The sequence below is a fragment of the Boleophthalmus pectinirostris genome, unplaced genomic scaffold (assembly GCF_026225935.1).
Source record: "Boleophthalmus pectinirostris isolate CB_2022bp ecotype Guang Dong unplaced genomic scaffold, ASM2622593v1 HiC_scaffold_21, whole genome shotgun sequence".
Classification (NCBI taxonomy): Eukaryota; Metazoa; Chordata; class Actinopteri; order Gobiiformes; family Gobiidae; genus Boleophthalmus; species Boleophthalmus pectinirostris.
This window is the reverse complement of record NW_026571175.1, coordinates 7,687,587-7,711,366: the sequence shown is the minus strand read 5'-3', so window position 1 is coordinate 7,711,366 and position 23,780 is coordinate 7,687,587. Positions and strand designations below refer to the sequence as shown.

At 38.3% G+C, this 23,780-nt stretch overlaps 1 protein-coding gene across 2 annotated transcripts in view; it reads left to right on the top strand.

The window, feature by feature from the left end:
* Window positions 1-801: 801 nt before the first annotated feature.
* LOC110175556 (CCR4-NOT transcription complex subunit 3-like) overlaps window positions 802-23,780 on the top strand; it is a 40,815-nt gene continuing 17,836 nt past the window's right edge. For both annotated transcript variants that reach the window (XM_055157234.1, XM_055157233.1), the window contains exons 1-7: window positions 802-966; window positions 3,333-3,394; window positions 12,822-12,889; window positions 12,973-13,047; window positions 14,623-14,712; window positions 19,875-20,003; window positions 21,931-22,026. In XM_055157234.1, the coding sequence (XP_055013209.1) occupies window positions 3,370-3,394; window positions 12,822-12,889; window positions 12,973-13,047; window positions 14,623-14,712; window positions 19,875-20,003; window positions 21,931-22,026 (483 nt within the window). In that variant the 5' untranslated portion in view covers window positions 802-966; window positions 3,333-3,369. The remainder of the gene's footprint in view (window positions 967-3,332; window positions 3,395-12,821; window positions 12,890-12,972; window positions 13,048-14,622; window positions 14,713-19,874; window positions 20,004-21,930; window positions 22,027-23,780) is intronic.

Here is a 23,780-nt window from a genome sequence, read left to right as displayed (position 1 = left end):
GAATATCTGATTTTGACTGAAATGTATATGGTCAAGATAAGTAATAGTTATTTATTTACTTACATCTTTATGTATTTAAGCACAAACTTGGGGGGAAAAAGAGAAAATATATTTTGTAAATTAATGTTATATAACCATAACATTAATTTACAAAATATATTTCCTCTTTCTCCCCAGGTTTGTGCTTCAAGTTATGTTTTGTTAACTTATTAACACGAGATACTTTTGATTTGTTTTGAAAATTAAAAACTGCAGCAAAAGAAATGATTTGCAAATACTTGGGTTGTATTGAATGGACCTCAGCGCCCCCCAGAGGAACTAAAATTGATTGCGCCATCAAAAATCCTTCCATCATTTATAGAACTTAATAAGTGCAATTTTCTTGCATTTTACTATTTTTTTGGCAATGGATTTGTTTCATATGAATGTAGGCTAAATTTGACAATCACTTAGCATCAATGCACTTACATCTTCAATGCTATTTTAAGTAAGACAAGACAAATTGTAGCAACAGCCGCAAGTAATAACAGGTCAGACAGCAACAGTATAATGCAGTAATGACAATAATTCAATTTGGAGATAATTTAACAATTGACAATAAACGTTGACAATTGAACGGTACTTCATTTCCCAGATCAACTTGCTGCACGCCCTTTAACCCTCCCTCTGAACCAATCAGAATTAAGAGTTTAGCGGGAAGTAGTAAAACTCGTAAGTTTTAACAGACAGTAGGGCTTGACCAATAGAAAAGCGGGAGAGGCCCTCTCTGTCCAATCAGAAGAGAGGAGGGCGGGGCTCCTGTCCAACGGGGCATCGGAGGAGGAGGTGTTCCTGGTAGCCATCTTGGATGGCGGACTGATTGTTTAGCGAGAAGAATTGACATTTTATTAAATCTAAGCTTTTATATTCACTCTCTGAAGATTTATTGCAGCCAGACCAGTAAAGAAACTGATCGGGGAAATTCAGGTAAACTACTAGTGGACATAAATGTTCCTTTATGTTTGCATGCACTGCTCTCCCTCTGCCTCTCTCTCTTTTCCAAATTGTCTCTTCCACATCAAACAGCGCAGCCGGTGGGATCTGCAGCGCCTCTCCAAACTTCACTGCTCTCTGACTCACTTAAAGCCTTCAAACTCGACATTTACAAATATTATTAGAGAAGTTAGTTTGAAAGCAAGCGCGCAGAATGCTGGTGACCACGGACTGCTGCCACGAAAGATGCCCGCATTGTTTATAAACATCCCGGGCTGTCCAGTCCGTGACACTCGGTCCTGTGGGGTCTCCCGGTGCAAGGCTCTGACCCGCTTTTACAAAAGAGACAAGAAAGTTGAAATAAATCCAGATTGATGCTCTTGTTTACATATCCCCTTACTATTGCACTGTTGCACTTGTCTCTGGGTTGTAATATTATCTAATAAAAACGGGATAGTTCTTGCATCATCTTACATGCTGATGCAGTCTAATTATCAGATTGTGTGGACAGTTTTAAATATAGAACAAGCATACGTAAGTCTGTGTGGTGAAGATGTTGCAAAGATCTCTGCAAATAAATAGATTTAAATAGATTTTTTGCATGCCCTGTAGTGAATCTTGTCCATGAGATGAAGAGGCCTTCCTTAAAATAGTGCAGGATACTCTGATGTCACTCTGCTATACAAATGATTTCCAGTTTGAACATGCATTTTACAGAACATTGCACATGCAAATATTACACCTAAACAATTTCATAATATGTACGTAAGGTCAAGGTATTAGGTGGTATTAAAGTGCTACTTAATACCAAGGTGCTGCCCAGTTAGTTTTGAAAGATAAACATTTGGCCATAAAAATGTAATTATGTCAACAGGACAACAGATTAGAGTGACAGAATTTACAGAATTGTGTTTTCTTTTTGCTATGGTACCTAAAGACTGAGGGATTATACAGAGATTTAATGTGAATGTGTTTTAAAATTTGCATTATGAACTCAGTCAGCAATACATCTAAAAGTGAAATCTTACTGCATTTGAATTAGTCAAAATTGAAATACTGTGTGCACCTCCATTTGCATGGCCATATGTACATCTGTTGATTGTGCTCTGATGTCGTGTGGATTTGTGTGCAGGTTGTTTTCCGGCCCGACCTGCTCCTGTTTGTGAGGGACAGCCTCATGTTACAGCTGCAGGCGCCTCCGCTGGCTGTGTCATAAACTCCTATTGTTATTTATGTGGAAGGCTCTGTCATAGTTTCTGGATATTATAATGATATCTATGAGTTAGTATTTGCTTGAGTTACAGCACTTTGGATCAATTAGGTCAAGTTCAAGTGTGGCTGTGTGCAATGCATTCTAAAGAATTCATAACACATGCCTTTTTCAAGCTGAAGGTTAAAAACTAAATGCATTTTTTTTTTCTCTACAAGACACATAATTTCTGATCCATAACTTGGCCTGTATGCTTGTCCCCAAGGAGATGCTTTTAATGTCATACTGAGGAATAGTCCAGGTAAAGCTATAACATCTCTATAGCTAAAAGTAGGTGGCTACTAGAAAAGTTACACAGTGAGCCTTTAAGTTCAGTGAACATGCCAGGTGTAAAGTTCAAACTAATTTTGCAGTGTTCTGGATTATGTTTAGGTAGTACAGTATTTTAAAGCAAATCTCCTGAAGCTCTATAATTTGTCTACTCTTATGCAACAGTATTTTTCCACACGTGGAAAAAATCTGAAAGATCTGAAGCCATTCAAATGCACAGAAATACTTTCTACTAGAACTTTTATATTTGTATAATTTAGTAAACTGAATGGTCAAAAACGTATAGTGACTTTTTAATAGAATTATTCAAATCACCCTTACATAGGGGACTTTTACTTTTTTCATTTTTCATACTTTCATTGACCACCATTTCTACTGTATTTCTATGCCCAAAGCCTTTTTACTGCACTCTTTTTGATTAATGTAAACAAAAACAAAACAAAAGCAAAAACAAAAAACACTGTAAGGATGCTGACAGTGCATATGGATGTTTTTTTCCTAAGAGGTGACAGGGGATATGTATCACATACAGGCACTGCTTTTGTTTACATGTTGAAACAAGTCTTTTCCCAGCATGCATAACAGCAAGTTCATTAGGAATTAACACAAAGTTTAAACTCTGTGTGTGTGTGGCCTCACTCACAGTAAAAATACATGTTTTTGATCAACAAAGACACCTGTAAATGAGTAAGTTTCATGCCATATTGTCAAACATCACAGTCAAAACAATGTTTCCATAAAGACAAAAGTTACATAGTGTTCTTTAATATATCTACGCACCAATAACAACCACCTCTTTTTTCTTTCTCTTGTGTTTCAGTGAAAGAGGCATGAAGACATCATCCTAGTCGTCAGTCATGGCCGATAAAAGGAAACTCCAAGGTGAGGGCGGCTCTGACTTTATTCAAATGAGCCATCATTTGTTGTGGTTCGATCATGTGTCTCTGGGCGAGGTTCACCACAAATTCAAACATGCTCTGTATCTTATATCAAAGTAGGCGCAGTTGTCTGGTCAAAAATATGCATCTAGATCAATGGTCCTCTTCAAACTTTTCACAACAACCACCTAGGAGAATATCTTGCTTTCAGAATCTAAACCCAGACAATGCAGAGCCTAAATATGGTCTATAATGTTTATGTTATAGGGCTGACCCATTTGGGAAAAATATGAAATTGAGATTTTTCGGACATGCATTACAATTGCGATTAGATCCTGAAGTTCACATTTTAAACACAATAAAGAAACTTGACAAAGACACTAAAATCTGAAGTGACAAACTGTACCAAATGGCAAAATTACAGGGTGGGCAGCTTTAATGCAGAGGATTTTTATAATATGATACAGATTAGAGAGTATTCTAGTATATATGGTGCAGAAGGACAGGGAACATATGGGTACAGAGGATGGACAGTGAATTTATGGGTAGATGGAAACTGAGGTTAGAGCTGCTATGAAACTAAAGACCAAAGAGAGATTTATGGATGCAGTGATAGAGGACGTGCTCAAGGTGGCAGCTGTAGTATTTGCAGTTTTAACTGTAGTAGCAGCAGTAGTACTAGAAGCAGTACTTGCAGCAGCAGTAGTAATAGTAACATTAGCATTAGTAGTTGCAGTAGCAGTAGTAGTAGCAGTAGTAGTAGTAGCAGTCTCACTCTAACTGCCAAAACAGAGATGCTCCAGTAGCCTGTTGTTGTTGTTATGAAAGCTGTCGTCCTGCCAGGTTAAGTCTTGCATAATGCTCCAGATCACATTGTGATTTTCTCTGCTGTTTTTCTGTTTGTAAAATGCTGTTTTGTGCACAATGTCACCAGTGGATTTGCTCTGAAACGGTCCACTGTCATTAGAATCAGCTTTTATGTCCACATCTGTATGTAAGAGTCCACTGTTTGATTTAACTACTGTTTTAAAGGCACGCTATGGAACTTTTGTGGTCTAGGGCTTGTCATAAAGATGTTATTGCTTTGTATGTAATGTTCCACAGTATAGCATTAAATTTAAGTATCTAGTAGTAATATAACAATAACTGAAATATCATGATATCGTATCTTCAAAAGTCTCACCATCACAATATATTGTAGTTTAATTGCTTAAATCCATTGTTATGGCACAGCAATAGCTAAAAAACAGAAGGAACTACATAGACCATGATCCTTTGCACTTTTTCAGTCAAACTACAAAATACTGAAATAATGGTTATTAAGCACTTTTAAATCTTAATTATTTGGATTATGAGGAGACAAAAGTAGCATATTCACAATTTTATTAGCCTACATAAAATATCGCAATAAATATCGTACTGTGAGATGCATATCTTGAAAATATCGTACTGAGAGAGTTGGATATTGTTACATCCATAGTATCTAACATTTATATTCAATTACAGATAGTTTTATTGTAACAGTATGCATTCTTACTAAGACTGTGGTTGCCTTTCTGCAGTTTAGGGATGCACCGATACAGCTTTTTCTATTCTAATACCGAAGTAAGTAAGTAAGAATAGTTATGAAAAAAATATATTTAAGTTCAGTATAATTTTTGGCACATTGGCCTGTAAATCTTATTAATTACACTCATGTATAGACCAGAATGAGATATTGGCTGAACTGATATCTTGGAACTGATGTCTGATCCATCACAATTTTTTGTGTTTTAACTGCTATCACATACCAGTTTTGTATCGGTCCATCCCTAGATCTGACCTGTTAATTTGTAGTTTGGACGTCACCCTTTTGACAATAACATTATCTACAAGGAGACATACTGTGGAACTAGACAAAGCAATAACATCATTCTTCATGGAGACAAATATGTAGGGACCCTCCAGCAGAAAGTTGACATGACAGAGTACTGTGTTCTTGAAAGATGCATACTATTTTGTCATACTAAGAGATGTAGACAGGAGTATTGTCATTGCATAGCTGTGATATCTGTAGTGGACACGTCAGAGCCATCAGCTGCTGACTTGGTAGAATGTGTGTGTTTCTCTGTTTGTCAGCGCTCTGCTCCTTCTGCTCTTTTCACGGTAAAATATTCAGGCCGTGCGAGCCACTAGTGAAGCTGAAGCTGACAGGACAGAGCAGAGGTGATGATGGTGCAGCTAGAACCCTCCACACTATCCACAAACGGAGCACGTAACACAAGCAGGATCTGTGCACGGGACCTAAGACCCCACATATTCACAGTCTCTCACTATGAAGCTCCTTTTGACATGGCATTTGTTACTCCACGCTGGAAAAAAAGGAAAAAGGGTTTGGATAGAATGCAGTTATGGGGATGGGTGATATGGACAAAATTCCACATCTCTGAATGTTGCGCAGAAACGTTCTGTGATATGAAGAAGAAATAATAGTAATAATAATAGAAGAAGATAATAGTACTGAAATGCTGTCCCTAATATGTTTACTATTTGAAATATGCAAAAATGTGCCTGTAAATGTCTTTGGTTGAGGTCCTAGACTGTATAAAGAAGTGGACTAAGAGAGCTTGAGTCCACCCATAGCGTTCGGCTCACAGACCGTTTATATGAGTGGACATAGCTAATGCGCTAACCGCCGCATGCCAAATAGGAACTTCGCCAGGAGGCTCTTCTGGCTCCTTCTGACCCTGGCTCCAGTTACATCCTTACATTAGGATCTCGTCACCCCTCTCTCTGTAACTGCTGCAGTGAGCCTCCTCATTTTAGTCTTAAAATGTTCGTATTAACGCGCTCTACATGATCATGAGCACTGAACGCTATACACTCGCTGAGTCCACTTTTTTTTATACAGTCTATGGTTCGGCTCCAGCCAAATGAAGCTCACTGAGGCTAGCCATTATGGAGCGAATTTGGCGCCCAGTTCCATATTAGGAATTGGAAAATAAAGGAAATTTTATGGTCAGAATAGCGAAATAAAAACACCAGGGTCATGTAGAGTGAACATTTTAAGCTAGCCTTGCTCACTTCCTATTTGGAACGCAGCATCTAGCAGGTTAGTCATGTCCATATTAGAGCTGAGTATCATTAAGAAGTTGTGGTATGGTAGAAGTACGTTTCAATAAAAATAGGTAATGGCTAAATCATGGCAAGTCTTTGTTAAACCACCATTTGTGCAAAGTGAATATGAAACACACCCATTTCAATAATCACAACAGTGAATATGTCAGTTGTGTTGCATAAGTGAATTTACTTCCACTAAACAAGCAACAAAACTCTAGCACTGTAACAAAATAATTTAGTTAAATATGCCAATATATCGATACAGCAGCCCACGATATTAGTAATGTATCATCACATTAAACGATACGATATTTCTGCATGCCCCTAGTCCATATATACACAGTTTATGGTTGAGGTTCAACAAAAGTGCAGGAATGTCACCATTCATTCCCTGATCTGTTACCTCATATTTGCTTGTACGTCACTGCCTCTCGTGCAGTCAGGTCAGCAGATCAGGCTCTCGTCCAGGTCCCGACGACCAGGAGAAAACAGAGGTGATGGTGCAGATCCTTCTGCACATTAGTTTGTCCAACTCACTCCCTCCACTCCTAAAGACTCACTTCTTGGGTGTTGCCAGTGTTTGTTATGTGTTTTATTTGTGTACTCTAGAAATAAAGTTGAGTTGAATCACCTCGGCACGCGTGGGCTGGGCACCGTTAAAAAGTGCCACAGCAGCAGCCTACTCCATGAATGATTGTAAAGTACACAATACACAAATACACACAGACACAGTATGTAATGGAATTTATGAACACTGTTATTCTGTTTTGTGGTTATAAACAATGATAAATACAGTAAGAGGTACCAAAAATACAACATCTACTGGCACTTGGTTATATTGGTACTGGCAATGGTAACAAAAAAAAAAAAGAAAGAAAAAAGGTACCCGGCCATACTTTTCGTAGCCTTTCTCAGAATTGCATTATTATTGTCCTGTCCACAATACATCGCCTAGATTGAGTCTGTGTCCATCTTTTTCTCACAAACAAACAGCTGTCAACAGAAACAAAGCTCGCATCTTTCTCCCAAGCCCGGCTCCACACGAGAGCAGATCAAACACAGTTATGTATTATTACAGAGCAGCACTTTCATCTAAAAATACCATGGCGACGCAGCGGTGTCTTCACATCACGGCTGCGGAAGGTCAGGTCCTGCCCCTGTCGTGCCTGTCGCTCCTGTTGCCCCTGTCAACACTCTCCATTCAATGTTGAGGATTTTATCACTAAGAAAGAAGCGCTTTTGTCAAAATTTGTGTTACTGACCTAATTGTTTTATTAAGATTATAAGGATTTTTAAGGGACATCAGCAGAAAGGAAGGCTTAGACCCCATTTACACTGAAACAAATCTGTGTATCACCCTATCACCGTATCGGAAACGATCTGCATCCACACACATCGTTTCTGTGTCCGCAATCCTTTCTTATCCACACAGCTTTGAGCATATTTGTTTACATTTTACAGAAACGAAACTTAAAACCGCATGCCTAATTTGCATAAACTAAGTGCTCAAAGCAGCTCGCTATTGTGCGCTAATGCGGTTCAGCTTCTGTCGGACTAAAGGACACGACTCAGTGGATTATATGTGTTCTTTCTGTGACAGAGGAGTGTTCTGCTAATGGTGAGTCTGTTCTGTGCTTCTATCTCGTTGGAGACCGTTCATGTTAAACTTTTCAGAGATTATACGTCTGCAGGTCATATGCATAGACCGTATATATGAATATATTCTAGCCTCTTAGCGCTTTGGTGGGGAATTAGCTACTTCGCAGTGGATAGACCTACATCAGTGCATCAGCGTTTTCTGCCATGCACACAGTGCTGGATCAGATCTGCACTCAGATCTTTCAATCAGATTAGTGTGGACCAACCCTGCATCTGGAACGAAAATGATTTGAATACGTACTAGTGTGGACGGGGCCTTAGTGAGTGAGTTAGCTGAAGATGTGGTATTTTTTGGTATTTATTTGTTTAAAAAAAAAAAAAAACAGGTTTAACATACATACTGAATCTGTATAAATAAATAAATAAAGAGTTGTTTTTTGCATGAACTCCCTCTGCAGGTGTAGTCTTGTGAGTTTTGGGTCAGATGCACAGTTACGTAATAGTTTTGAGAGTTTCTGCCATGCCAACTTAGTCGACCAAACGATCGGCTTTAGGCTTAAGACTTTAGTCTTTAGTCGATAAAAGCCCTACAAGAAAGTCCTGAGCCAGTAGCAGCATTCTCTCATCAAATATTATATTGTGGTTTTTGAAACTTTGTCATGGATTGTACCAAAAAGACCCATTTTAAAACTAATAATCCTGTGTAGCTCCAGGCAGAGTAATAACTTTTGAATGGGGGAAAATCTGATGGCTGCAGTGCTCACCTAAAATTTTCACAATATGCTAATTCAGGGTGCACAGTATCTGGATCGAATTGAAATTGTGATTTGAGATCTCGCGAAATTTAATGGTAGGGCGTGCGGTTAAGATAGAATGTCCTCTGCAGAGAACAAAATCTTATACATGTATTTTAGAGCTCTGCAAACGTGTTGGAAATGTAAAGATGCATTTTGATTCTTGTATTAGTTTGTCACTTCATTTTTCAATCTTCTTTATAATGTTAATGTGTCTGGAGTTGTTTACAATGTGCACTCAGGACAAAAATCCTACTTTTTAAAGGTCCTATATTAGGGATGGGCATTCGATGAAATTTTATTAATCGATCATTCGGAGAATTAACGATCAATTTTCGATGAATCATTAATGTTTTATATAATAAGTATCATCATTATTATTACTATTACTAATCTGCTTGCCTGGAAGAATCCAGACTCATATGGAGCTGTATAACAGATACAGAGAAATATCCTTGTGGATTTCCAGGCAGCTAATCTGCATAAATAAACTCAACTTTACAACATATAAACTATAAAGAGCCACATTAGCCTGTTTGAGATTAGAATGTGTTTAATGCAGCTTTACACAAGTAGAAACAAAACTTTAAACTGCATGGCAAATTTTTCTAAACTAAGCAGAGAAAAAAAAAAGCTCTTGTTCGCTGATGCGGTTCAGCTTCTGTCAGACTAAAGAACACGACTCAGTGGAATATATGTGTTCTTTCTGTGACAGAGGAATGTTGAAGATTATTATGATGATGGTGAGTCTGTTCTGTGTGTGTGTCACGTTGGAAATGGTTCATGTTTTCAAAGATCGTACGTGTGCAGGTTTAGCGCAGCTCTTTATGTTGCAGTAACCGGGATACCGCGTTTACATGCACCATGACGAAACCGGGACACAGATGTGCATGTAAACGCACTCATTGAGGGATATATTGATCTTCAAGGAGGTGCCAGAGCAGAAATATGGGACTGAGGCCGCAACTCCAGGGTTTGCGCTGTCAGACGCAGCTTCATATCTGTGCACAGAAATCTACATTCAGTTTGTCAATTAGAAACGAACGTAATCGACGAAATTCTTAATGAGCAAGTCAACTAATCATGGCCATCCCTATCCTATATTACACAAACTGGATTTCTGTCAGCGTTAAGCCATGTTTTAATGCTGTTACCACATCAAAAACATACCTGGAGTTTTAATTTGTTTCATTCACACATCTGACTAATCCTGGTGTATTAGTCTGCCTACATCTCAAAATGCTCTGTTCCACTTTGTGATGTCATGTAGTGGTAGTTTTCAAGTTAACAGCTACATTTTACCTTTAGTGTAGTAAAGATAGGCAATTCCAGGACTGAAATAATCCAAATGATTCTAAAGAAGGTGTATGGAGTTTAAAAACAGAGTGGGGCACTTCCTGTATTACCAGGATTTCAGTCTAAACATGCAGGATTTGTGTGTTAAGTTAATCAATCAACCACAACAAGTTAATTATTGAGATAATGATCAAATTCAGTAATGGAATAATCGTGTGTGGACTGTACACACACTCTGAAACGTGCCATGTGCCAAGAGAACAGGTTTTATGACTCATGCAAAGTTGCAATTACTTAAAAATGACACAGGGAACATTAAGTTTTAGAGTTTTAATGACGCTTTTGCAGTTTGAACAACTTTATTAATTGCAAGAATAATCACTAGACTAATTGATTAACAAAATAAACGTTACAGCCCAAAATTGGAATACTTGGAAAAAAACTATCATTTTATTTTTTTTTTTTAGTTTTTGCCAAAATTGTGCAGCTTTATTCCACACAAATATATAAACCCCAAAGTAAAGTGAATCCTTTTTTACACAACTACAGAACTGTGTCTAAACTATGACTCACAGTGTTACAAATGGTGTTTTTTCTGAGTCTGGCCCAAAACCGCAGCTCTCACATGATGCAACTCTTTGATTTATCATTTCATTATCACACATCCACGGCTGTCAGAGGAGCGCAGTATTTTTAGCTTTTCGGGCTAAAGCGTCGACCATTAAAAAGTCTGAGAAACACAAAAGATTAGCATCAGAAAGAGAGATACAGTGTGCGTTTGCGTCACTGCTGCTGTGTATATCCAGGTCAGAAATGATAAAACGGGACTCACATACATGCTTCCTGTTTACTTTGAGCCCATAAGTCCTCTGTGTCGCACAAATCTGGGACAAGGCTTCAAAACAGTCCACTTTGGTTCAGTTTTTACTTTGTTGCATTTTCTCAGAGACGTTTCTCCTTTTTGATCATTTGGGCGAGAGACGCACAATATTTTGTAAAAGTATCAATGTAGTAAGCAATATCTATTTAGCAAAACAAATGATTTTAACATTGAAATAGTGTCATAGTTTTCTATCTGACAGATTTTTAAAATGTTTTTGAAAATGTAAATAAAAATGTAAATAAAAAACAAGTTTCAGTCAGACTTTTCTATATAAATCCTTGTTTTGGTTTTGGTCTGTCAGGGCCTACATTATGTTTTCTGATTTATGCTGTAATGTTGTAGCCAGGCTGGTGTCACCTAGTGCCTCCACTCAGTTTCATATCTCTCTAGTGACTAGGTCAGGAATCCGAATACACTAGACGGTTCACAAAAACCCCGGAAGTGCGAGTTCGGGCCGTATAGTCTGTGTTGGCAACAATTCCCGAGATTGAGGATTTAAAGCCGGAATAAAGAGAATGTTTGGTGAATCTTGTCAAGGGGAAAGACGTTATTGCCCTTCTTCCTACGAGATTTGGGAAAAGCTTAATATACCAGTTAGCCCCGTTAGTGGCGCATTACATACGTCACAACTAAATAGCAGCAATTGGTTAAATGAAAAAAAAAAAGTACCCGCCTACCATCGAGTGATTAAATTCTAATGCTGCGAGGTCAGACTTTCACGTTGTAGAAACCATCTGATGAATCAGGCTAATAATGTTGTTTTCTCACCAAAAACATACCTGAAGTTGTGTTTTGTTTCATTCACAAATGTTTAACACACAAACCCTGCATATTTAGGCTAAGCTCTTCAGAAAGCTACCTTATGATGTCATGTGGCAAAAAAGGAAGTGCTCCCTGTGGTTTTAAACTCCATACATCTTCTCTAAAATCATTTGGATGATTTGTAGCTCTAGCTGGAATTGCAAATCTCTATTTAACAAAAGGTAAAATGTAGCTGAATGAACTGAGAATTTTGAGTTTTGGAGATGTAGACAGACTAATAATGCAAAATTACTCATGAAACAACAAGCAAAACACATGTGAATGAAACAAAACAGGCATGTGTTTGACTTAACAACATTCTAAAGCTCACGAGTCAATTTTGTGTAATATAGGACCTTTAACCCATGCATAGTTACTTTTACAATATATGCACACTCCCATTTTCTATAATAATATAATATTTTCCTCTTAATACCAATACCAAAAAAAAAGAGCTATTCAGTTTGCAGGTTTTGGGTCATAGCAGCAATAAAAAATGAAATAAAAATAACTTGTTACAAACTTGTATTGTGTATGTACATGGATCTATAGGCATGGATATTATCAAACACCTTTTAAATGTAAACTCTATTACTCTATGATTTTGACATATTTCCCATACAGAAATACGCAGATGCTTTTCTTTTGTGTTTTTTTTCCCTCTCGTCCCAGCCTGCCCCTCCCCTCCCCACGCACTAATGGAGCAGCTGCTTAAAAATGTTGGGCTTTTTGTCAAAATGAGTAAAAGAGTGAACGCCAGCTTCGGTGGTGGTGCTGCTCGTGTAAATAATGCACTTTTCCCGGCTTAAATATTTCATGATAAACAGTTAAAGTGCTCCAACCAAGGAAAGCCATTTTATAAAGTAACTTACCTGAATGTGCACAAAAACAGCTGGTTTTATATTTATTTTCCTGCTAGAGTTGAACCTTAACTGAATTTCTGTTCTTTTTTGCTTCAGGGGAAATAGATCGATGTCTGAAAAAAGTAGCGGAGGGAGTGGAACAGTTTGAAGACATTTGGCAAAAGGTAAGATCTAATATAACTTTATACAAATATATATTTTTCAGAATTAATATAAGATGTTTAATGGTTTTGTTTGATCTCCACAGCTTCACAATGCAGCTAACGCAAACCAGAAGGAAAAATATGAAGCTGATCTCAAGAAAGAGATTAAAAAACTACAGGTGATTCTGGTGGTGGATGTTTATCGAACCAGGCAAATTTTTCTGATTAAAAGGCCCATAATACGCTATTTTCTAATCTATTTTCTAGTGTTCCTCATCACAAACATACCTGGAGTTGTTTTGTTTATTTCACACATGTTTAACACACAAGCCCTGCATATCTAGGTTGAGTTCTGTTACACCTTGTGATGTCATGTGTTAAAATAGTAAATGCTACACTGTGTTTTAAGCTCCATACACCTTCACAAGAATCATTTGGTTGATCTCATCCCTGGAATTGCCAATCTCTTCTGAACTAAAGGTGAATGGTAGCCGTTAAGTTGAAAATGATCACTTCAGGACATCACAAGGCGGAACTGAGCATTTTGGCTTCGAAGAAGTAGAGAAACTAATAATGTAGGGTTATTTAAACCTGAATGAATGAAATAAAACACATCTCTAGATATATTTTTGATGAGGTAACAACATTCTAACATGGCTCATAAGCTCATAAGAATCATTTTTGTAGTAGCAAGTCATTAGTCATTTTGGGCAGTCTCATTATTATAGATGGATAAGGTTAGGGCTGGGAATCATTAAGAAATTGCCGATAAGCAGCATACCAATTATCAATACATATCTCAATACAGTGCACTTTCGAAACAATATGATGTATTCCAAATTGATTTGATATGGTTCAATAAAAAATAAAGGCTAAATCATGGCTGTGATACTAAAAGTCTTTGTTAAATTACTTTTTGTGCAAAGTTCATATGAGACAAACTCATTTTAATCATCGAAACAGTGAATATGTCAAATTTGTTGCATAAATAAGTTTCCTTTCTCTAAACAAGCAACAAAACTGTAGCACTGTAACAAAATAATTTAGTAAAATACACTACAAAATACTCTTGACGATATATCGATACAGCAGCTCGCGATGTCGATACTGTATCATCACATTAAACAATATTTCAATATTTTCACACACCCTAGATAAGGTATTATTAGATTATTATTAAGTTGGGTTATAGATAAGTAATTACTAAAGAAGATGATTTCTATCTTACATTTATCCAATTACAGTTATTTTATTGCTTAAAAAAGTGTAACTATAGGCGAGTGTCCGTTTCCACAGACCTGACCTGTAACTAGATTTGGTTGGCATCACCTCCTTTTCTCCATGGAGTATTTACTGCCATATTTCAAGCAAAATAACATTGCTGTAGAAAAGTTAAATAGGGTACATTTAAACCAAATAAAACTTCTGCTTTTTCGCCAACCGCCATTACCGTAATTATGTTATTGATATCAAAAGGAGAACTATGAAATGGTCTTTTTTGATTCTGAATTTGATAAATGAGCTCAGACCATTGAACTGCCCACTGGTCAATATGTGTTTATGTTTGGGTCTATCATATTTCAGCCAGTCAGCCTCCTGCAGCCTCCAGCGGGGACCAAACCAAGCCAAAAACACTCACATCATCTAAACTGCTTTAACAAGTCCACACTGGCTCCCCTGCCTGATGTATCTGATGTGTCTGTATTTTTCTTTCTCTTTCTTATCATCGTGTTGCTCATGGTCGGGTCCTGCAGCGTCTCCGAGACCAGATCAAAACGTGGGTGGCATCTAACGAGATCAAAGACAAACGGCAGCTAGTGGAGAACCGCAAACTTATAGAGACGGTGAGTAACTGCACAGAAAGGAGCGATAAAGAGCAGGAGGAGGAGAGAGAAAGAAGGAGAGACAGAGAAACAGAGACTGATTCTGGCCCTTGTCCCTCGTTCCACTTATTTAGAAAATGTCCCACTTTTACATTGATGCCACATGAATTATAAAAAAGTGAGATTTCCATAGAAAGCACGATAATATATTTTGTATTTTTGTAAACTATAGAGTAGCAGTTAAAACTCTTTCTTCTTCTTCTCCTTTCATGTTTTTAAAATCACGTAACCTAGTGAGTGAGAGTAAGAAATGGTTTGGGGTAGCTACTATGCAAGAAAGAGTAAGAGCTGTAATGTTTTATCTATAATATGAAGTCATTTGTAGGATTAAATGATCCACCGATACATACAGTACTGGTATCGGATCTGGATATCGCCTCTGATCCTGGTGGATTTGCTGGATTTCCTCAAAGCTTTGAGCAAAGCTTTTCAGTAGTAGTCATTAGTGTGGACTAAATGACAGGGACACATCACAGTTAGGTCCATTTTGTAACAATTCAAATGTGTTTGGATAATATCTGAAGGAGCAATACAAGAAACATTTCATATTGTCAATGTCAATATAAAGCTTTGGTTATTTGTACACTTACTCACAGTGGGAAGAGGAACCAAAACTTTTCCTTGAGTAAGAGTACTTACTGTTCTAGCCTGATTCATCAGCTGGTTTCACTTCATAGAAACCTTCTGACCTCACAGTTTTAGAATTTGTTCGCTCGACCAATCGCTGCTATTTGATCGTGAAGTATGTAATGCGCCGCTAACAGGGCTAACTGGTATATTAAGCTTTTCCCAAATTCATTAGGAAGACAATAATTTGCAATTTCCCCTTGATAAAATTCACCAAACATTCTCTTTATTCCAGCTTTAAATCCTCCATCTCGGGAACTGTTGCCAACACAGAATATATGGCTCTTTGCTGATTGGCTGGTGCCTGAACTTGCACTTCCAGGGTTCTTGCAAACAAACCGTCTAGTGTATTCCAATTCCTGACCTAGTCACTGGAGAGAAATGAAATTGAGCGGAGGTACTAGGTGGCTCCAGTCTGGCTAGTACTGTTCCACTGTAAAATATATTCCGTAAGTAGGAGTAAAGGCATAGTATGGTTCTGAACTGCTAATTCCTTGTAGACTGTAATAGGCTGACTTTACATAGTCCATGACAACAGTCCAGAAGCATTTCCTCCTCTGGCTGTCTGCTTAAACCCCTGAGCTCACAGACACACAGTCGTGGATGTGGTGGATTTACAGCACTTGTCCTCTGCACCTGTCCCTCCCCTGTGTTAGAGACATTCCATTTCTGTGCTGTGTTGAGGGCACTCACTGCCAACTCTGCCCTGTCTGACACTTTTTTACAATGTTTTTGAGAATTTAAATACAAAAATCTGGACTTAGTCATGACTTTCTGTTGCTGGGTTTCAGATCACGTCACAATATTCTATGGGCCTATAATATTTAATACAGAAAGTGGCAGGTAAAATTATTATTATATGAATACAGTGAGTTCTTGGGTCTAGTTGCAAATAGAAATGATCAGGTTCAACATTTGTGCATTTAGCTTTTGTATATTTCTTATGATAATACAGTGTAATCAGTAGCGAAAACTGGCCCTTGCTCTGCTTCTAAGAGAATAACAGTGTGAAAATCACCATTATTGTGTCCTAATTTAGCCTCGTTTTTGTTTTGGTCTTTTCATTTAACGATCAATCAATTTTAAAAAAATCATCCTCGCTGTATTTTGATAATCGTAATCAGTATCTGGGCTACTCACATGAAAAGAACATTTTATTACAAAGACAAAGACAGTGGCATTATTAAATCAAAGTGTCAAAAACAGCAAACAATTTCTCCTTTTCATCAATAATAGTTTATTCACAGAACAAATCTCTTGCTTGAAGCCTTCAGTCGCATATTTCAACCTTTATTTGGTTGATAATGCATTTGAAAAGTCTCAGTGTACTTTGCAGCCGATGTCATCTACATTCCCTGGGGGTGTGATGCTAACAAAAGGCACTGCACTGTCAGAAGCTCTATTAGACTTTGATGTGAGCTTTAATATAACAAAATATAACCAGAAAGAGCTGACTAACTTGAAACTACAGCAGTTGAGATTAGGTTTGATTAAAATTTCTTAATCGATCGTCAGGAGAATTAGACATCGATTATCGATTAATCATTAAAGTTTTTATATTAAAATTATCATCATTATTATTACTATCTGCACTACTAATCTGCATAAATAAATTCAACTTTACAACATATAAACCATAACCACTATAGAACCACATCAGTCCGTTTGAGATTATAATGTGTTTAATGCAGTTTTGCGCAACTCTTACAGAAACTAAACTTAAAACCGCATGGCTAATTTACATAAACTAAGCGAAGAAAAAAACAGCTCTTGTGGCTGATGCGGTCAACTTCTGTCAGACTAAAGGACACGACTCAGTGGAATATAGGTTAGGGTGACCATATTTGCTTTTGTCAAAATCAGGACACCGTACGGGAGGTGGGAGGTGGGGCCTCGTAATCGACATTGAGCGACTCTCACCTGGCGAAGCTTTTTAATGTTTTTGGTGTCCTGGTGAGCTTTGAGGTCCCTGGCACTGCCACTGGACACCGAACCATATGTGCCTGCTTTGTACACTGTCCACATGGCCTCCCACTTGTCCCGACTGGGATGGAAAGCGCGGAATTTCTTGTGCAAGTCATCTTTAAATGTGCGTTTGCGCTTCGGCATGTTACAGACTGACCAACTTTGTGTCTGCTCGCTCCTTCTGAGTGCAGAGAGCTACGAGAGACGCTCAGTTTAATGGCCCAAGGAAAGATCATGAAAACCCGGACATTTCCATCACTTTATAAAAAAATAAAAATAAAAACCCGGACGGCCAGGACAGGATGTGGAAAACGGACATGTCCGGGGGAAAATGGACGTTTGGTCACGCTACACACAGCAACCTAGATTTGGTTTGTCGATTAAAAATTAACGTAATCGATGAAATTCTTAATGATGAATTATCGATTAATTGACTAATCATGCCCATCCCTAGTTGAGATGATTTGTTTCAATCAAATAATCAAACTCTGAAACACTTATTCATCAGTCCCGAAAATGTGTTGTTTAAATCCATTTCTTTTTTTTTTTTGAGTTTTCACACCATCTAAAAACTTTCTTAATAGCGTTTGCTAATGTGTACATTGTGTCTCCATGGTAACTGCTGAACATTCCACCACAGAGATGCATGTAAAACACCCCCATTCTGATGTCACTGTAAGGTATCAATAGAAATAATAGTTTGACCAGTCAACTAATGTGAAAATGAATCACTGACTAAGAGCCCTAACGCTTTCTGATGATCTTTTCTGTAACAATATGTATCGTACATCTTAATGTATTGTCGACCTAGTCCTAAGCACCCATCCAAAGCACCCATAAACACCCATCCCGCTGCGGCTCTCTGGCCTTTGATGAGTCCCATTGAGCTGCCGTGAATACCCAGCCACCTGCCCCACAATGCACCAGCTCTGATCCTCCCTCCGCTCCGCTCCTCCTGATCCAAACGTTTCCTGTGGTTTTGGGACGGACTGCCCTGAAATTACATGAAGCCTTTGAGGAAGTGGACTCTTGAGGGCAGCTTGGAGATTCAGAGAGAGAGAGAGAGGGGGGTAGAGAGGGAGAGATGTTCAGCTCTACTTCAAATCAGAAAAGTATTTAGTTGCATTTTTTCAGGCAAATGTTGCACTTTGATTTTTGATGTACGTAACTTTTATCAAAACAAAGGTTCTCTTAATAGTGCACATTTTAAACCTGTCCAAAAGCACTGAGCAACAGCTAAACTTATCTGAGAATCTTATGTAGTGCTGATTTAATAGCAATTTTTTCAGACTAAATATTGCAGTTAGATCAGTAGTGCTCAAACTTTTCACACTACGTACTGGTACTTCCAAACAGAGCTCATTTTTAACAAATCCAGTATACTGACTTGAAGACTCAACAATTTAGGAACAAATGAAGATTCCATTGCATTGGTGATATATTTTTAAGTAGATTCATTCCTAATTAGACTTACCAGTGTTAATATTCGAGAGAAAGTATTAAAAACTGCTAAAAACTGATTGAATACAATAAACTGTAGAGATCCAAACTTACAGGGTTAGTGGGTTTTGTACAGAATAAACCATCATAGAGACAAGATATTTTGTTCTCTGCAAAATACCTTAATTAGTAATTAATAAAGCACTTTCCATATAGTTTTTCAGTTGTTTTCAGTCAGCTTTAGCTTGAAACGTTGATCAGAGGAGCACATGGAGCACTGGGGTCTGGCCGGGCTCTGAATAGATTAAATGTGTGAAAACTGTAAAGTGACACACAATATGGCCGCTGTTCTGAGCTGGCACAGAGACATGGCCGATTGTCTGTGCCATCTGTGATCACACTCTGTCCATCCTCTCATTCTCTCAAATCTGACACAACATGTACAAACCAAGAGCTGTTTACATGCACCACAGGAGGACCAAAAGTATATTGTTATTTTAGCCAAATGTTGCAAAGTACACTTGATGGCATACTGTATTCCACTGTTCAAAGACATTCATACATTTGGAGAACTTGTTAAAGTTGGAAATAGTTGAATGACTCACTAAATTGGGCAACCAAGGAAAAGACTTGAAAACTAGGATTGTAGGGGTGGGTCGATATGGATTTTTTTTTAGCAGATATGTTATTCGTTATTTGGCCTACTGCGATAGTAGATAACCATTATCTGCAGATACCAGAATTTTCACTTTCAAAATCAATATCAAGGATCACAAATGTATCTCAAGTTGAAGTAAAGACCACAAAAACAAAAACACATCTTTTGAGTTATTTACATTAACTCTTGACTTTGGCTTGACTTGACTATTTAGGTGAAATCTAGAGAGAGCCATTTACCTAGGAGGACTTTTAGCGTGACCTTAACTTTGCACTACTTAGTAATTGCTAGTCCTGCTGTTTATTGTTTTATGCCAAACTCTTTCCTAAAAAGTTGAAAGCTTGTATTTATAATGACCCAGAGTCCCAGACTGGTTTTCTATTGAGGCTGCCCAGCGTCTAATAATACTTTTGGTGTTGTTTGATGTCTGCAGCAAATGGAGCGGTTCAAGATCGTAGAGAGAGAAACTAAGACCAAAGCGTACTCTAAAGAGGGGCTCGGCCTGGCCCAGAAAGTGGACCCGGCGCAGAGGGAGAAGGAGGAAGTCGGCACGTGGCTAACGGTCAGTACACTCTCATTTGTGTTTTTGGGCAAGACATTATATCCACTTTGGCTTCTGTGTCTGCCTAAAATAGTATGTGCATTGTGTGCTTTGAATTACTTTGTGAATGAATTGTGCTATACAGAATGCCTTGCCTTGCATATATTATGAATTTAAAGGGCCCATATCATATTTTCTAATCTATGCTGTAATGTTGTTTCCTCATTACAAAATACCTGGAGTTGTGTTTTGTTTCATTCACACAAACCCTGCATGTTTAGGCTGAGTTCTCATCTCAGACAGAAAACATTCTATTCAATGTCATATGGTAATACAGGAAGTGCTCCATTGTGCTTTTACACTCATTTGAATGATTTAAGCCCTGAAATTGCCCATCTCTAACTAAACAAGCACAATCAGAGAGAGCAACCTGGTCCCCCGTGAGACATTGGTGGGGGCAGTTCTTCACCATGGAAGCCAGATTATGAGGAGCCCAGTCCATATTACATGATCATTATATCCACAATGCAATGTGTGTATCTGTAAAGTGCCCATGAACATTTGTGTGATATTGGTCACACATGAGAATGTCTGTGTTTACTTTTTCTGAGATTTTGACACCACTCTCGTTGCTCTAGCTCGATCCTTCGCGGAGTTATGACCAAAAACACATATTTGACCTTGGTTACCTTGACCAGTTTCAACCTGCAACATCCAGTGTACCCCGGTTATGTGTGTGCCAACTTGTGTGATGATTGGGTGAATATTTTATACCGCAGATTGTTCAGAAATTGCCGAAATTGCCTATCCTTTATAATTTTTTCGGCATTGGGCATGGGGGCTTGACCCACATACCAAATTTGGTGACAATCGGTCCATGAATGGCGGAATTATCGCAGGTGGACAGACACACAGACACAGACACACACACACAGGGTGAATACAAAACCTGGTCAACCCTTCGGGGACCAGGTAACTAAAAGTTAAAGGGAACTGTCAATTTGAAAACTACCACTACATGACATCACAAGGTGGAACGGAGCATTTTGAGCTTTGGAGACAACGTAATAATGCAGGTTTACACAACTCGACACACACATTACAACATGACTTTAAGGTCACAAGAGTCAGTTCTGCATAATGTACTGTAAAGTATAATCTGTGGGCTTTACATTGCATTTTTAACTGTTCAACTAAAGTCCACTCAGGCACATTGCTACTAAGAATCATGGGAAACCAACTACCTGACACTTGACTCTCTGCCATGGTGCATTTCTAAGGGTGACAATAAATCAAACAGTTGGCAGAGATTGGAGAACTATGTAAACAACCACATGACACTGCCCGAGACAGTGTTTTCTCTGTCATGTTGCAATATCACATCAACAGGAAGGACTAAGGGTAAAAGTTCAAACTAAAACATGCTCCTGAGTCATGGTTTAAAATCAGATACAGGCCCTCAAAACCTACCATCTGTAAATATATTTTCTCATTCTCTATTCTCGCTTCCTTCTCTTTGATTCCTCTCCTCGATCCTCCATTTTTCAGCCGTCAATCAAATGTGTCATATTAAGTGATGTCCCAAAGAAAAACACGTCAGGAAGGAGTAAACATGAGGGAGGCTTCAAGATACAGACATCAGATAAAATAATCAAACTTTATTGTCTCAGTGAGGAGTTTATATCCTCTCTTCTCCCTGTGTCTTCTGTGGTTGGGACTTCCCCACCGACTTCCTGCAGATTCGAGAAAAGAGAAATGAGACGTGGCCCTTGTCAGACCAAAGCTGGTGCACTGTCAGACAGCAGTAACGTAGATAGCATCTAGTGGTGATTTGTGACAATAAATAAAACAAACGGGTACAAATTGTGACTTACTGTTGAACTTTAAAAGGCTGAAATGTTATATTTTGAAGTTGATGTTATATTTTTTTGTATTTTTTTTGCTGTAGAATACGATAGACACGCTAAACATGCAGGTGGACCAGTTTGAGAGCGAAGTGGAGTCTTTATCGGTCCAAACCAGGAAAAAGAAAGGCGACAAAGAGGTGAGTGCCCACAATGCACCTGTCCTGCCTCCGTCTGCTCCTCTGTGGTCCTCAACACTATCTCATCTCTGCTATCTGCTGCTCTGCTCTCCAACAGAAAGGTTAGAGGATACAGCTTTAGAATTCATCTCATGTCAAGTAATGATAACCTCACTGACCTCGTCCTATCAGAAAATCTATTATGTGCCCAGGTTGAGATGGTTTGACATGGACAGAGGAAGGACAGTGAATGTGGGACAGAGGAGGGAGAGTGAACATGTGGTCATTTTTGTTTCATTTGATTTTTTTACTTACTTTTTGTTAAATTAAATTACATGTTTCTTAAATCAAGTTAGAATAAAATTATTAGAACTCTGTCTTCTGGAAGAGCAACCCAAGACATGCGTTTTCTCTTCTCTTCTCTCTGTATTATTCATGTGGCCTTCATAATCGGATCAGACTTTACCATGATACGATGATTAAGTTATAACATGGCTCAGGCCTGTGTGCGTGCATGTGTTTCCTGCATTAGCACGTGTGGTCAGAGTCATGCCACCACACACACTCGGGCATTATTGTGTTAATATTGACGCAAATGAAACGCATTACATGGTCACATCTCACTAATGCAGCTGCTGGTACACATGTCCACAGCACAGGGGTTTTATAATGTCATATTGACAACATGATAACAACACAGAACAATACGAGCCAATTTGTGCCTAAAATTGTTCTCCATGTGACGTATGTAGCCTATAGGATGTTTGTGTAGTTATCTTGAAACGGTTACATTTCTTGATTTACTTGGGAAAACCAAAGATAAAGGTGCAGTATGTACGGTAACTTCTAAAGTGGAAGGTCCGTTACTTGCTTGTCTTCATGGAGATGGCCTAGAATGTTCCAACTAGGGCATTAAATATATCTGCCTTGCATTTGTAAATTACAGGTGTTTTATTAGCCAGGCTGGCACCATCTAGTGCCTCCGCTCAATTTCATTTTCTCTCCAGCGACTAGGTCAGGAATGAAAATACAATAGATGGTTTGCAAACACCCTGGAAGTGCAAGTTCGGGCACCAGACTATCAGCGAAGAGCCATATATTGAGTGGTGTCAACGATTCCCGAGATCGAGGATTTAAAGCCGGGATAGAGAGAATGTTTGGTGAATTTTATCAAGGGGAAAGACGTTATTGCCCTTCTTCCTACTGGATTTGGGAAAAGCTTAATATACCAGTTAGCCCCATTAGCAGCGTATAACATACATCACGACCAAATAGCAGCGATTGGTTAAATAAAAAAAAAGTACCCGCCTACCGTCAAGCGAACGAATTCCAATGCTGCAAGGTCATGTTATTGAAGTGAAACAAAGTAAAACCGGCTGATGAATCAGGCTAGTGTTTTATAGCTCAAAACCTTAACAAACACAAATTCTTACCATGTGCAGACTTGTTTTTCCATAGATCTAATCGTTAACCCATCTCCAGTGTGATTAACCAGGTTATGAAAAAGTTACGTTGTGCACTATGTAACTTTTCTGGTTGGGGGCCTTGTCTCCTCTGAATCTGTTTTGCAATTATTCAGTTATGGATGTTTTTATAGCTCACAAATATGTATAAATTATGAATTGGCTATTGTGAGTGGGGTCATCTCTCCACAGATCTGGCCTGTAACTTGGCCTCATGGTGTCAGTTGCTAGTCACCATGAAAATAGATGAGTTTAATGCCATACTGTGGATAGCCATAACATCTCCATGGAGAGAAGCAGATGATGAACCCT